We start from the raw sequence: 13,785 nt of genomic DNA, 5'->3' as shown, positions 1-13,785 counted from the left end.
GGAATAGCAAGGTAAGAAATATGATTATGTAATTGTCAAGAGGTGCTTTACTTACGAAGTGTTAAGGTATGCAAAGATGTTAACAATGACCAAGGTTACCATGTCGGTGTTGTGTATCTGGGTTGAGCATTTCCTGAATTTCTTTTTCTGTTAGCACCAGTAACAGCTAGCAGTTTTTGTTATCTCCATATTTATTAAGCTGTAACAATTTGTTTGATATGAGAGAGTTCATTTTACACCTATGGTTAAGGAAACACATGAAGCAATTATGTTTTCAGCTGGTGCTTACTGAGTCGCAGCACCAGCCCTTCTCTGATTTAGTGCCAGATAGTCTTACATACCTCCTTTTAATCCACCTCTGAACAGGAAGCATCATTAGCAGAGACATAAGAAGTGGGCAACTGGATGAAATTTGTTTTGACTGGTTAACAGTAAGGACTTGCTTTCTTAAGAGAATCAAACACTTTAATTCAGATATTTCTGGCCAGATATTTCTGTGCAATGGTGCTCAGTTTGTGTTCTCTTCAGCAGGTCACTGCAGCTCCAAGGAAAGGTATATATTAATAATGGGAATATATGGAACCTGCAGTGTACCTCACTGCAGGAGAATGTCATAACTTGCAGGCGCAGCTGAAGCTAACACTGTTGCATGTCTGAGAGATCCATTTGTGTGCTCTTCTTGTGTCATAACTCAAGAATATTTGACCTTTTCATTAGCATCTTAGTTTGGATCAGAAGTATGTTGCAGGAGTTAGCTCTGCTTACTGCAGTCTGGTTTTCATGTGGGAGTGTGCAAACTGAATTCCTTTCAGAGGAGGCTGAACTGGAAGATATGCTCAAGGAATGCATGGGTGCTCATTAGAAATTGCTGTCCAGGATTTGATCCTGTGAGCTGGCAGTTTAGTAAAACTTGTCTGCTGGGGAAAAAACCCAGTGAAACAAATAAAAACAAAAAAACATATGCATAAAAAAACAACCTTCCCCCCAAAACCCAACAAGAAAAAAAACCAAACCCAAAACCCCAAAACAGCAACAAAAACCCCAAACCCCCCCATTCCATGAAAGATATTCAGTGTGGCCCTTGCATACTTAGTGTTAGGTGTTGCGGTCTTGGCTTTACTGCTGATGGTATGTCTACACCAGCAAATAGTGTGTCCTGTTCTCTCCCAGCTGTAGGTTACTGCTGATCTCCCCTCTGCTGGGCTCTCCAAGCTTGCTGCTGTGTGTGCTGTGGCACGCCTGGGTTTTTAGGTCTGTGAGTCCTTGGGTTTCACTCTTCCTTTCTGATGCATTTAGGTCAGTCAGGGGGACCGCGGGTACTGGGCCAAACTGTTCATTTGTTTTGTCTATCTTTAGTCTCTAGATTACTTCCTTTCCCTGTGTCTTTAATCTTAGTAATCATTTTCAATAGTTGGATAGACTGAGAAATATTTTTGTCAAAACTGGTTAGTTGGTAATTGCCTACTATGAGAAGTAAAGCTACTGTTTTGTGGAAGTGTGATATTTGAGCTAGTGTCATTTACCAAAATAACTTTTAGGGAACTAGAAGTGGACAACAGATGCTGGTAAAGATGAAAATGACTGTTCTGGGAGCTATTATGCTTTGTGAGTTTAAACAAGCTGTGTAGATGAGGCTGGTTGTCTTGTGGAAGTGACACACAGAGAAATATTAAGATTGCTTTTCCTCAGAAAAACTCATTGTTGTAGAGAGATACTGGGCTTGTTATCAGGCTGAGTCAGTAGCCTTCATTTTGTTGTTGAGGGGGATGTTCTGTATTGTATTGACTGTTACTAACAAATCATTGTTGATGAGCAAAAATAAGTGGTAGTTGAAAGAGGGAATTAAATTTCTCCCAGACACTGTGGGGAGAGGCATCAGTGATGATACTAAGTAACACTGCTTATGTTCTCTAAATTAAATTGATATGAATGAGAATTTTTCCTGCGTACTTAATTACAACAATTTTTAATACCTATTTCTGCTTCATTTCATGGAAATCTGTGATAAAAAAATGTTTATTTTTATTCATCATGTTTCTATTAACACCTTAGTCTTGCTCAGACTAAGACTAAATAGCTGAAATAACATATTCTTTTTTATAAGCTGATTTTGAGTAATTTCTTGGTTTCCATGCAAGTGAGCTTTCTAATTAAGTTGTCAGGGCTTTCTAGTAGTTGAGACCTCACACAAAAAAAGCATGTTTGTGCAAGACAGAAGGCATAATTATTGAAGGCATGCCTCTTTTCCCTAAACCCATGGTGTGACTTGTCTGTCCCTTCCAGGTATTCGGAATATACTAATCCTTCTTGGAAACAGAGTCATTTTCATGTATTTGCAAACAATTTGGATCTAGTAGAGCCAAATAAAGTTCCCTTAATTCATTAAATCAATATTAATTTCATCTTAGTGATACTGACAATTGCTAGGATGTAGCACATCCCTGAGAGTTCTTTACTAATTGTTTCCTTAATGATATTTTCTACTTGCTTTGGTGTTCAGAACATATTTTTGTGTTCATAGGCAGTTGGTGAATTATTCTGCTGAATTTTTACTAATTTGACTCTTTAATCACTCTACCAGCAAGAATGTGGCTACATATTACAGCTCAAGTTATGATGGCTCAGTGCTTGTGACCTTCTGTTTTACTGCTGTGAAATAACATCAAGAACTTGCAGAAGGTCTGTTTTGGTTCCTGACACTGATTTGATCATAAGTTCACAGTGTGTTTGCTGCTGCATGGAAGTGTTAACTTATTTCTGGATTCATGGATCAGGAGGGAATTTGTCCACTTAATGGTTACTTGTATTACAGTTTGTGTAACAGGACCATCACCTGAGCCTTAGTGCCAGTAGCTAAGTTACTGTTCGCATCCATGGTGGCACTTTAGGAAGCTAAGGTAACTTGATACACTTTCTAGAGTAGTGTTCACAAATATTTATCTGTCATGTGCTTAAATGTATTTGGTTATTGAAATACTATATTATTGTTATTTGATTTTCTGACTGGTTATAGATTTCTTGCCAGTGTATCTGTGGCTTTCTACAATAGTAGGGGAAGCTCTTGATTAGGATAAGACCTTAGATGGAAGGAGGGCAAATCAGTTCCTTTTGTCTGTAGTGGAACACACATCTTGGTGAGGGTAGCTACTTAAAACCTAGGATTGGCAGGCAGGTGTTCAGCCATCTGCAGGAAAGCAGGGCACCATCATGCATAATGGTGACCTGGGAAGACAAACGCCATTGCTGTCAACATCCCCCACTTCCTTATTCTTCCTCCAGCTTTATAGGCTGAGCATGATGCCATATGGTATGGGATATCCCTTTGGTCAGTTGGGGTCAGCTGTCCCAGCTGTGTCCCCTCCCAGCTTCTTGTGCACCCCCAGCCCACTCACTGGTGGGGTGAGCAATAGAAAAAGGCCTTGGCTCTGTGTAAGCACTGCTCAGCAATAGCTAAAACATCCCTGTGCTATCAGCACTGTTTTCAGCCCAAATCCAAAATACAGTCCCATACTAGCTGCTGGGAAGAAAATTAACTCTATCCCAGCCAAAACTAGCACAACTGGAAATAAATCATAAGTATACTTCTAATAACAGAGTGCTAAAGCTTTTTGTTTCTCTGATGTGTTGGGAATTGCTTTGGATGTCTAAATACCATGCATTCAACAACGTCAGAAGAAAAGGCATATGTACAAATGATCTGTATTTAGACATATGTACAGTTTCACCCTTGGGGATCTTTAGTCCTCTTGAAATTTCAGTTCTTATTAGGGTGCTGACAGGGTTATTCTGAAGCAGCATGTAACTTGACTGAATCCTCCACAAATTCTGACATTCTTAAATTGTTCCAGATTCCTCCTCTTAAGCATCTGTAGTTCTGTTCTTGTTTGGGAATGGCTTTGCTGGAAAGCAGCAAGTTTGGAATGTTTTGTGTGGTGTGTGGCTTTTTTGTTTTGGTTTGGTTTTTAATTTTTATACTACTTTTGTGCCTATTCTTTGTACTACATGCTAGTAAATCACCTTACAATTCTTTCTATTCTGGAGTAGAGACAGGATTGCAAGAGAGATTAATGCATTTGTATAAACAAGTTGCCATGTGACTAAAAGGCTGTTGATTTATTTATAACTTTCAAAACTATATTCAAAGGTATGTATTGCTCCTCTCTTTCTGGAACATCTTGTTCCAGGGATCAACTTTGTGGAGTAGTTCCCAACTGGCAGTTGTCATAGGTACTGTGACACTAGGATGAGTTGGTTGTTTCTTACATGTCTTTTTAGTTTTCTATACAGTTTGCAAAAGTGTGAACTAGTTTGAATGAGTAATAATTCCCAGTGTGAATGAGGTGTTCTGTCACCAGGTTCGAACATACCACACATGTATGCCCTTTCTAAAAGTGCGGTTTCTCATCTTTCATGTAGATGTATACTATAAAGTTTCCTCCTAATAAACCAAGCTGTTGGTCAGCTTGGATCTTGAAGGCCTGCGGGGATGTGCTCAGATAATGTTGTCCTTGAAGAAGCTTTCCAAATTCTTCAGCATTGAGAATAGAGAATTCAGTAAAATTTAATGGACTGTTTTCTAGGGAGATGTGCTGTCGTGGATCTTATTTCATTAACTAATCTTCCTCCCCCCCTCAGTTTATAGATTCAAAAATATGCAGTTAAAGAATTTGCAAGAAACCCTTTTTGACAGCAAAGACTTGTCTGCACGTTTTGCAACTGACCTGTGTGACTAAACCACAGAGTTGGAAATGACATGGAGATTTCTTATAGGAATAGTAACACTTGGGCGTCCTTTCTCAAATGTGCCGCAGATACTGTGTCAATGGTAACACAGTTACAGAGCTTAAATGTTCCTGAAAACTGTAGTGCAGGCCCTAAATCTTTGTATCTTAGTGACCTAAGGTGATTGATAATGCTTCATGTCCTGCTTACATCATTATTTTGAAATTGCATTGTGGTCTCTACACTGAGGTGTATTTAGAGAAGCACACAGGATATATGTCCATGCAGTTATACTGTTCAAGCAGGGATGAAGATCTTGGTACTATTTTGAAGATGTGTAACTCCTAGAACAACAATTATATGTGTCTCATATCAGGAAGTTTTGGTTTGTTAACCAATATGATATGAACTGTAAAAACTTACAGTCCAGAAAACAGCCAAAAAGCTGTTTCAGAGGCCCACGTTTTTTTCATGATTAGTGAACTACTTGCGTCAGAACTAGCATGTTTTTCCTCTGAAGAGGAAGGATGCATGTTCAGGCCTGTTCAGTATACATGGGTCCTGTAAGCAACTATGTCTGAGCTAGAGTTTCTACATGTGAAATAGACCATGACAGCTATCTGTTACCCAAAAAATCTTCCATCTTCCCACCTTCACTGCAGTGTAACTCTGAAAGTGGGTATGAACAGGGAGGGTATAACCTTTGCCTGGGAGCAAAGGTTTGTGTTGCCTGTACTAGATGTAATATGGCTTTGGGAAATTCTCTGGTTTAACATTCACTTAGTGGCAACTGCCACTGCTGTTCCCTACGCTCCCCCCACCCCACACTGAGCCCTGGCGCAGGTTTCCCAGAGAGGTTGTGGAGTCTCCTTCTGTGGAGACCAAAAGCCATCTGGACATGGTCCTAGTCAACCTGGTCTGGGTGGCCCTGCTTGAGCAGGGCATTGGAACAGGTGACTTCCAGAGGTCCCTTCCCACCTTGGCCCTTCTGTGATGCTGTGAGAAAAGCTTTTTAATGGGGGGGGGGGGGGGGGGGGGGAACAGGGAAGGGATGGTAAGAACAATGTTAATTCCACTTCAGATAAATGGCTTTTCTCTGCTATCAAAGCTGGTTTGACTGTATACTGAGCTTCCATACTGCTACTTCTATTCATTGCTCCTTGTAGCAAGTAGATAAGCTTGGTACTACTCCAAGACTGGTAAAGTACAACTATAACACACTTGTATCTTTTAAAAAAAATCGATTTTTGGCTAATGGCCTACATCTTCTTTTGATTTTCTCTTCTTTGAAATAACTTGTTCTTCTTGGGATGGTGAGGGGGTGAAGCAGGGGTGTCCAGAGGGCAACTTGTGAGATGAAAAATGATTAAAGTAATGATACTTCTAAAAAATCTGTGGAGTATATTCAACATGACTAATCCTGCTATATTGACCTTCTAGATTTCTCATTCAGAACGATTCTGTTAAAATAGTAAATAATACATATATAAGGTGTTTCTGATATATATTCTTACATATAAAATAATATATTAACATTAATATAATGGAATTTCTGTAAAGAAACTCTATTTTCTTCAGTTTAGAATGAAGGGGAGTTCAGTTTGCGTTGCGTGTTCAAATATGTAAGCACAAATTCATTATTGTTATATGGAAGATTGTATCTTCTTTGGTGAAAGAGTAACATTTTTCCACCCTTTCCCCAGTCTTTCCTTCAGGAAGCAAGGATATTTAAATTCCATCACGGGCAAGTGAGACAATTAAAAATGTTATAGTACTTTCAGAATTTAGATACTGAACTTTTGTAAGTGATTCTTGTAAGAATTGTGAGTTCTTACATTCTTGTAAGATCCACTAGAGCCTCTGACAATCTTGGTTGACCACAATTAATTTACTCAGGGAGATGAACAATTTCATGTGTCAGGGTATGAAGGTGAAACAGGCAGTCTTAACGTGGTAGGCTAAGTCCACTTCAGGTATGATTTTGGGCAGTACATGGAATAGACTGGTAACAACAACTTGGCTGTTGCCTAGTTAGGAGGAAAATGTTTTGTGTATCTACCATGCACTTGAGCTAGTCACCACACCAATAAAAAAGTTGTGGAGCTTCTGGATGGGGAACCAAGTATTGTGCTAAAAACTTGGGTTTTTACTTTTCCTTGGTATATTCTAGCAGACTGTCTGTATTCTGTTACCTCAGTTCACATAAAGATGCTCTTGAACTCTTGGCCAAGTGCATATGCTAGTGTGTTCTAATCGTGTTGAAACTATTAAATATCTTGTCTGTCTTTTTGTAACTTTTCCCACTGGAATGGCTAAGATAAAGGTGTTTTCTTAAACTGAAGTAACTGATTATTCTGGAAGATAAAGGTGCTTTCTGAGGACTGAACATGTCAGAACTTGTTGTGCCAGTGTTCTTGCTCAATGACAGAATCTAGATCAAGTTCTCCTTGAATTCAGGAAGACCTGATATTAAGAAAAGTACAGTAACTGTGAGAAGAGAAAGTTCTCTGTACACTAATTTTGTAGGTAGGGCTGAAGGGTAGCTTATATTTGATAAATATTTCATTTTTGCTTTTCATGGTTTTAAAACAGGGTAATTGCCTGTAGTTCTGAAGACAGCTATCTTACTGCATATAGGGTTTGTTTCAGCATTAATATTAGTATTTTTTAATTGTGTTTTGTTATCTTTGAATTATGCTAAAGCTTCTGTTCTTCCTAAATGTTAGAGGAAACATTTACTTCTAATAACTGTCAGGTGCTAGATAGCACTTCTGAAAAACACAAGCATGGGGAGCTCAAGGTCTGCAACTGTGAATATTTATTTTTCAGGGCCATGTTCTTTTGAGCAAGTTCTTTTAAGTGCTGAGATTTTTGCAGAATACTTTCCTGTGAGAACTATCTAATTTATATAGGATCTCTGAAGTTTTTCACCAATGCGTATGAAGATGACTCTTGCATCCTGTAGCTGTTTGACAATCATTATTTATCAAGCACAGAGGAAATTGATTAACTGTGGAGCAGAATTGTGTAAAATTGAATTCAGAACCGTTTTCTGTTTTTTCATAATAAAATGATTACTGAAAGAATTCCATCTGAAGACTGTTGAAAGCTGGCTGCAGTTTATGATATAACAGATAAAATCTGCATCCTTGGCCTTCCAACAACCTTTACACCAGCAGATGGTGGGCGTAAAGATGTCATTCATCATTTATTTACAATGGGCTTTATTTATTCTAGTGTCAACAGCTGCCCCAGGGAGCAGGTTATTGAATTCAAATGTGAAGCTCTGGGTTATTTGCTTCCTTTCAAATTTGTCTTCAGAGCTTAGTTGCTAGGCGTCCATTCTGCGCTCTAATAATGATTCATGTATTGTGAAGCCGTTCAGTAAATTGGGTTGTCAGGGATTGCCAAAAAAGGTTTAGAGGTCTTGTTCTGATTTTTTTTTTTTAAGCAACACTGTGCTGTAGTTGGTGTCTTCTCCTTATGTGCCTTCTCTTGCTAGGGTTAGAGACTTTGTCACCAGTCGTCCCCTCTCCTATTTCCCTTCTGTACTTCTCCTTATCCCCGTCCTCTCAAAAGTCGAATTCTATGACTCTGTGATTCTAAGTTTGTGGTTTTCAGTACCAAAAAATAAATTTGAGATATGAAATAATGAAACTTTGTCTTCTACAGGCAGGGCAGGAGTCCTTCCGTTCCATTACAAGGTCATACTACAGAGGGGCAGCAGGGGCTTTACTAGTGTATGACATTACAAGGTGAGAGTACCAAGGAGGTATAACTGGATTAAAATCATATGTCTTTGTAGGATTGTGTTAAAATGTCTAACTTAGTTTGGCTTTTTGTATAGATATTTGTAATCTAATGTTTTGCCAGCTTTCCCTAAGTGTTCAAAATCAAGATACAGACTATGTGACCTATATACTGCCAGTTTTCTCTATATATAGTGGTTGAGAAAAAGTATACATAAAACCTCAGGAAGAATGAAAAAAGATATTTTAATAAAGTACTTGACCATGAACCTGTGGATTACCTTTATTGAGAAAGACCTTAAAATAATAATTTCTTTCTAGTATTTTTATTACCGTGAGCTATAACTTTTCTTTAATTATGGCAGATCTTTTACTGAAGTGCTGTTCTGCAGAGGACTGAAACAGTAAAACATCAAAGTTTGCTTACATAAAAATAAGAGGAAACTTGTACCATTGCTGTGTTTATGAGGTTGGGAAAATACAGATTGTAGTGTGGGTTTTTTTTTTTTGTTTGGGTTTTTTTGTTTTTGGTAGCAGCTGTTCAGAAGTAACTAAGGTTTTCCTACTGCATTGAATAAAGTCTCTGTAAAACTTGTTATCTGCAAAACTGTGGGTACTGTGGCTGGTTTATAAAAATGTTCAGGCTCCAAAATCCTATTAGGGTGTGTGGCTCCTTTTGTGGATCTTGGGTCTCATCGCTGAATTAAACAACAACTTTTACTAGAGACTTCCTGGATATTTTTCCTTTGTTCCCCAATTATTTTTAAATATCAGGAAGCAATGTGTTCTTTCCAATGACTTTCCAGCAAGTGAATCTTTGATTCATAAATAGATGGTTTTGCTCTTGTGAAGTCTTAAACACACTTTACAATCATGTCTTTTAATATTTAGTGTACACATTCTGTAAAATCTGTAACATGTTATATTTGTGTACCCTACTTTAAAGGACTTTGCTGCTAAATTCATTATTCAGTTTGTAAACTCACAGAAAATTGTCAACCACTTTCTGCTTTCAGTAGAATAAATATTACTATATAAGTAGGTGATTATTTGTACTGCTGTTTGAATTGGTTGAGGCTGTTAGGGACTTTAAAATTCTCTTTAGCAGATTTTATATGTATATAAAATTACAGATTCTTACAGCTATAAGAATCCTCCTCCTTTACTCTTTGTAGAAAACATGTTTTCAATTACTTTTTAGGCAGAGTTCTTTAATGCTCCTTGTTTACTAAATTTTTGTTTGCCTATTTTCCCTCTCACAAAGGGATTACTAGCTTTTATCCTGGAGCATGTGTACCAATAAATGAGTTAGTTACTCAAGTAAAGAAGCTGACTAACAGAAAGGAAAGAGATTTATTGAAATACTACTTCTAAATTTCATTTTTTTCCATGCTTAGGAGGGACACTTTCAATCACTTGACAACTTGGTTAGAAGATGCTCGTCAGCATTCCAATTCCAACATGGTTATAATGCTTATTGGAAATAAAAGGTAAAATTTAACCAGCTTTGGTTTTGTAAGTGGTAAAGATTTATGACTTCTGTGGATTTCAGCTTTTGTGTTTTCTTATTTGTTGGCAGTATGTTAACTTTGGATTACTTTGAGTCACTGGGCATAATTCTACAGTGAACCTAAAACCTTTCCTTTTCTAATTAGACTAAAACAATGTACAGCACATGTGGATCAACTACCTTCTATTCTGGGTACTTTTTTTAGAAATAATTTTATTTTAAAATGATTGAATGCATGAAGTCGTGGATTATATGAATTATTTTTCTCATTATGTTTTTTTACATCTGGAATCATCAATTAGAAGCACCTAGATCTTTCCCTTATAAAGAGAATATGACTCCTAATTTCAGGTGTTCTAAAGTGCTTTAGTTTAGAATCACAGCAGAGAAAATGTCATTAAAAATAAAAAGCCCATACTACAGGAGTCACTTCAAAAACTTTCTCAAATGTAAAAAGAGAATACCTCAATGATTATATGAGACTTTTCTAAATTCTAAGCGTGTTTCATATCATATATGTTTTAGCTGGGGTTGGAGGCAGAGAATGCTTTTTGACCCTTTCCTCATGAATTCAGGCTGCTCTTAGATGAAAATGTAACTGGAAGTTATGGAAGTGTGTTGTGGTTTAACCCCAGCTGGCCTCAAAGCACCACGCAGCCACTCGCTCACTCCCTGCAGTGGGATGGGGGAGAGAATCAGAAGGATAAAAGTGAGAAAACTCATGGAATGAGATAGAGACAGGTTAATGCATAAATCAAAAGCCCCAAGCAAAGCAAAACATTCACTACTCCCTGTGGGCAGACGGGTGTTCAGCCATCTGCAGGAAGGCAGGGCTCCATCATGCGTAACGGTTACTTGAGAAGACAAAACGCCATCACTCTGAGTGTCCCCCCTCCTTCTTCTTCCCCAGCTTTATATGCTGACCATGACGTCATATGATACGGAATATCCCTTTGGTCAGTTGGGGTCAGCTGTCCCAGCTGCGTCCCCTCCCAGCTTCTTGTGCACCCCCAGCCCACTCACTGGTGGGGTGAGCAATAGAAAAAGGCCTTGGCTCTGTGTAAGCACTGCTCAGCAATAGCTAAAACATCCCTGTGTTATCAGCACTGTTTTCAGCCCAAATCCAAAATACAGTCCCATACTAGCTGCTGGGAAGAAAATTAACTCTATCCCAGCCAAAACCAGCACTGTGTTACCCAGTTTGTAAACAATTATTTACTTGGTCTTTCATCAGCTAGACTGTCCAAAGTTCTAAAATAGTTCCCTATTGATGCTGAGACTTTGATCTCTGTTGAAGGTCTTCATAGAAATAAATCAGTGAATACTTTAAGTTTATCTGTAATTTTTTTAGTTCTTGATCCAGTGAACTCTAGCATCATGTCTAGATTTTCGTGCTGGATGTGGGGTTTTTCCAAATATCAAAAGCATAATCTCAGAATTTAATAACCTATTAGTTATGGACCTTTACCTAACTGACTTTAACTTGTCTCCATGCCTCAGCCATTCTTGAAGATAAAGATGCTAGTTTAAATAATGGTGTGTATGCTTGTCCCTTAAAATTTAATGAACAGACAGATAATTTCTTAGATAGCACTGCGCAACAGCCTTGTAGTAGAGTCTGATTTTGCTACTCTGGCCTGTTCACCTCTTACTTTATTCTTCTTTCCCCTTCTCCATTGTTTTCTTCCCTCTGCCCCCCACCCTCTGCCTCCCCCTGAAAAACATGTTAAACATTAAGTAATTGTGAAGCTGTCCACATTTTCATACACAATCTAGAAAATTACTAACACCCTTTTTAACTGACGAATGTGATAGGCATAGTCTTCACAAATTAAGAGATTATGTTTTTATATTATTAAATGAAGCTTTGGTATGCCTGTGATGTCCCTGACCAACTGTTCTTATGCTTATGTGAGTAAAAATATAGCACTGAGAGAAACAGTAAAGTCTATGGTTTACTTAAGATAAGTACAGCATAAGTTTGCATACTTAGTTGACATCTGTAACTATTCCTGATTATTCTTAGCTGTTAAACTAAATTTTTATCTTGCATTCTGCTGATGCAGACTGTACCACATGACTGTATGTTATAATATGCTACTTCCAGCTAGCTCAGTAATTCCCAGTTAGAACTATGTTTTATTCAAACAATATACTTAAATTATGTATTCTAAATTACAGATTAAGGTGCTACATGAAGTAAAAGTTCTTAAAGAAGCTTTTTAAAGGGGTTTATTTTCAGGCCTCAAAGAGGAGGATGGAAAAGAAACTCCTTCAATTATATTGCATTATCCTGAAAGTGTGTTACAGGAGTTCTTATAGTAGGGCATGGATGGATGGAAGAACGTGTATTTTTGAAGGAATTAATTTTGTTCTTACGGGTCCCAAAAGTGCACTTGGTATGTTTGTAGTACTGACTTATTGCTGGATTTGAAGAGTGTTGAGAATTTAATCTGAAATATAATAGCTGTTTTTTGAAAACATTATAAATACTAGTGTTGAAACATGACAAATACTGTACTTAATCTTCTTTCCAGAACAAAACATAGCTATATTGATCTAGTAAGACCAAATGCCTCGAATTATTGGAATGGAGAGAGGAAGACAACTGTGGTTAGTAGAAGCAGTTAAAGCTCTTTAAGAATATGTTTAGATATCAGTAGTGAGTTTTGACTGGATTATCACTGCAGTTTTTGATGCAGCTGCACTATTTCAAGTCAAGAGAGTTGTTTATTTCTATCCTATCATGGAGATAAGACTGTAGCGAATCCAGGTTTTGAATAAGATATTTTTGAGAGTAGCATGGTAGTAGCAAATAAAGACATTGCTCAAGTTCAAAAATACAATGTCAGATAACTACTTCAGAGACATGAGAATGAACACCTTGTTCAGATACCTTAAGTCTGAGGCTGAGATACTGGGAACGCTTACATATAATGAACATCAACTTTAACAGTGTTTTGAGAAGACATTTCTTGTATCCTTACTTCAAATGCTCCGTGTTTGAATTAAGTGCTGAATTGTTTTGACTCTATAATTCATCTAAGATAGCATGTAGTTGTAAAAATAACAAAAACCTGCTTTGCTGCAAAATAGATGTCACAGTGAGTATCGTTTACTTTTAATATATATATAATTACACAGATGGCAGCACTGAAGCCCAGTATGATACTTTTTACTGATATTCTGTCTGCAAATTAAACCTCTGTATTTGCATGCTGTTCAGTTTAAAAATGTGTATCTGAGAAGATATTTTTACAACTGAAATGAAACTTTATTTAAATGTATATGTATAAATGTAGCATTGTTATGGCTCAAGATGTAAATACTTACAAAGGACAGAAACTGTGTTCTTGTTGTTCCTAAAGAAGCTTTAAACTTAGAGAAGTGGATTTGTCTTCAATTGTCCAGTCGAAGAGGGTTTGGGTGTTTTTTTTTTTCTTTGTGTGATATTTAACTTTGATCTAAACTGCTTGAAAAGCAGGAAATAAGAGACTACATAACAGTCACTTCAAGCTCTTCTGCTGGTAGGGGGCCACATCTGGAGTTCCAAAACCTAAATGCTAGCTTGTTTAGAGAGAACAGCTAATATAGTTTAAAATAACTTATTTTTGCTTTTAAGTGTTTTTGTTAGAACAGAAATTGACTGTATGAAGTTTTGTTACTGAATAGAAAAAATGAACTCTAATTTAAAAAGTAGTTTTAATATCATTAAGAAATCTTCTATAAACCTCCCTTATCAGTTCAGCTTTACAGTGTGGATTTGTAGATAACACTATACTAGAAAAGAGTGGAATTTACCTA

The 13,785-nt window shown here is 37.3% G+C and overlaps 1 protein-coding gene across 1 annotated transcript in view; it reads left to right on the top strand.

The window, feature by feature from the left end:
* RAB2A (RAB2A, member RAS oncogene family) overlaps nt 1–13,785 on the top strand; it is a 45,398-nt gene that overhangs the window by 15,055 nt on the left and 16,558 nt on the right. The window contains exons 5-6 of the mRNA XM_064442656.1: nt 8,395–8,477; nt 9,869–9,961. Coding sequence (XP_064298726.1) covers nt 8,395–8,477; nt 9,869–9,961 — 176 coding nt within the window. The remainder of the gene's footprint in view (nt 1–8,394; nt 8,478–9,868; nt 9,962–13,785) is intronic.

This window comes from Phalacrocorax carbo, chromosome 2 (assembly GCF_963921805.1).
Source record: "Phalacrocorax carbo chromosome 2, bPhaCar2.1, whole genome shotgun sequence".
Taxonomy (NCBI): Eukaryota; Metazoa; Chordata; class Aves; order Suliformes; family Phalacrocoracidae; genus Phalacrocorax; species Phalacrocorax carbo.
Note: the sequence above shows the minus strand (reverse complement) of the source record. Positions and strands in the feature narration are given on the sequence as shown.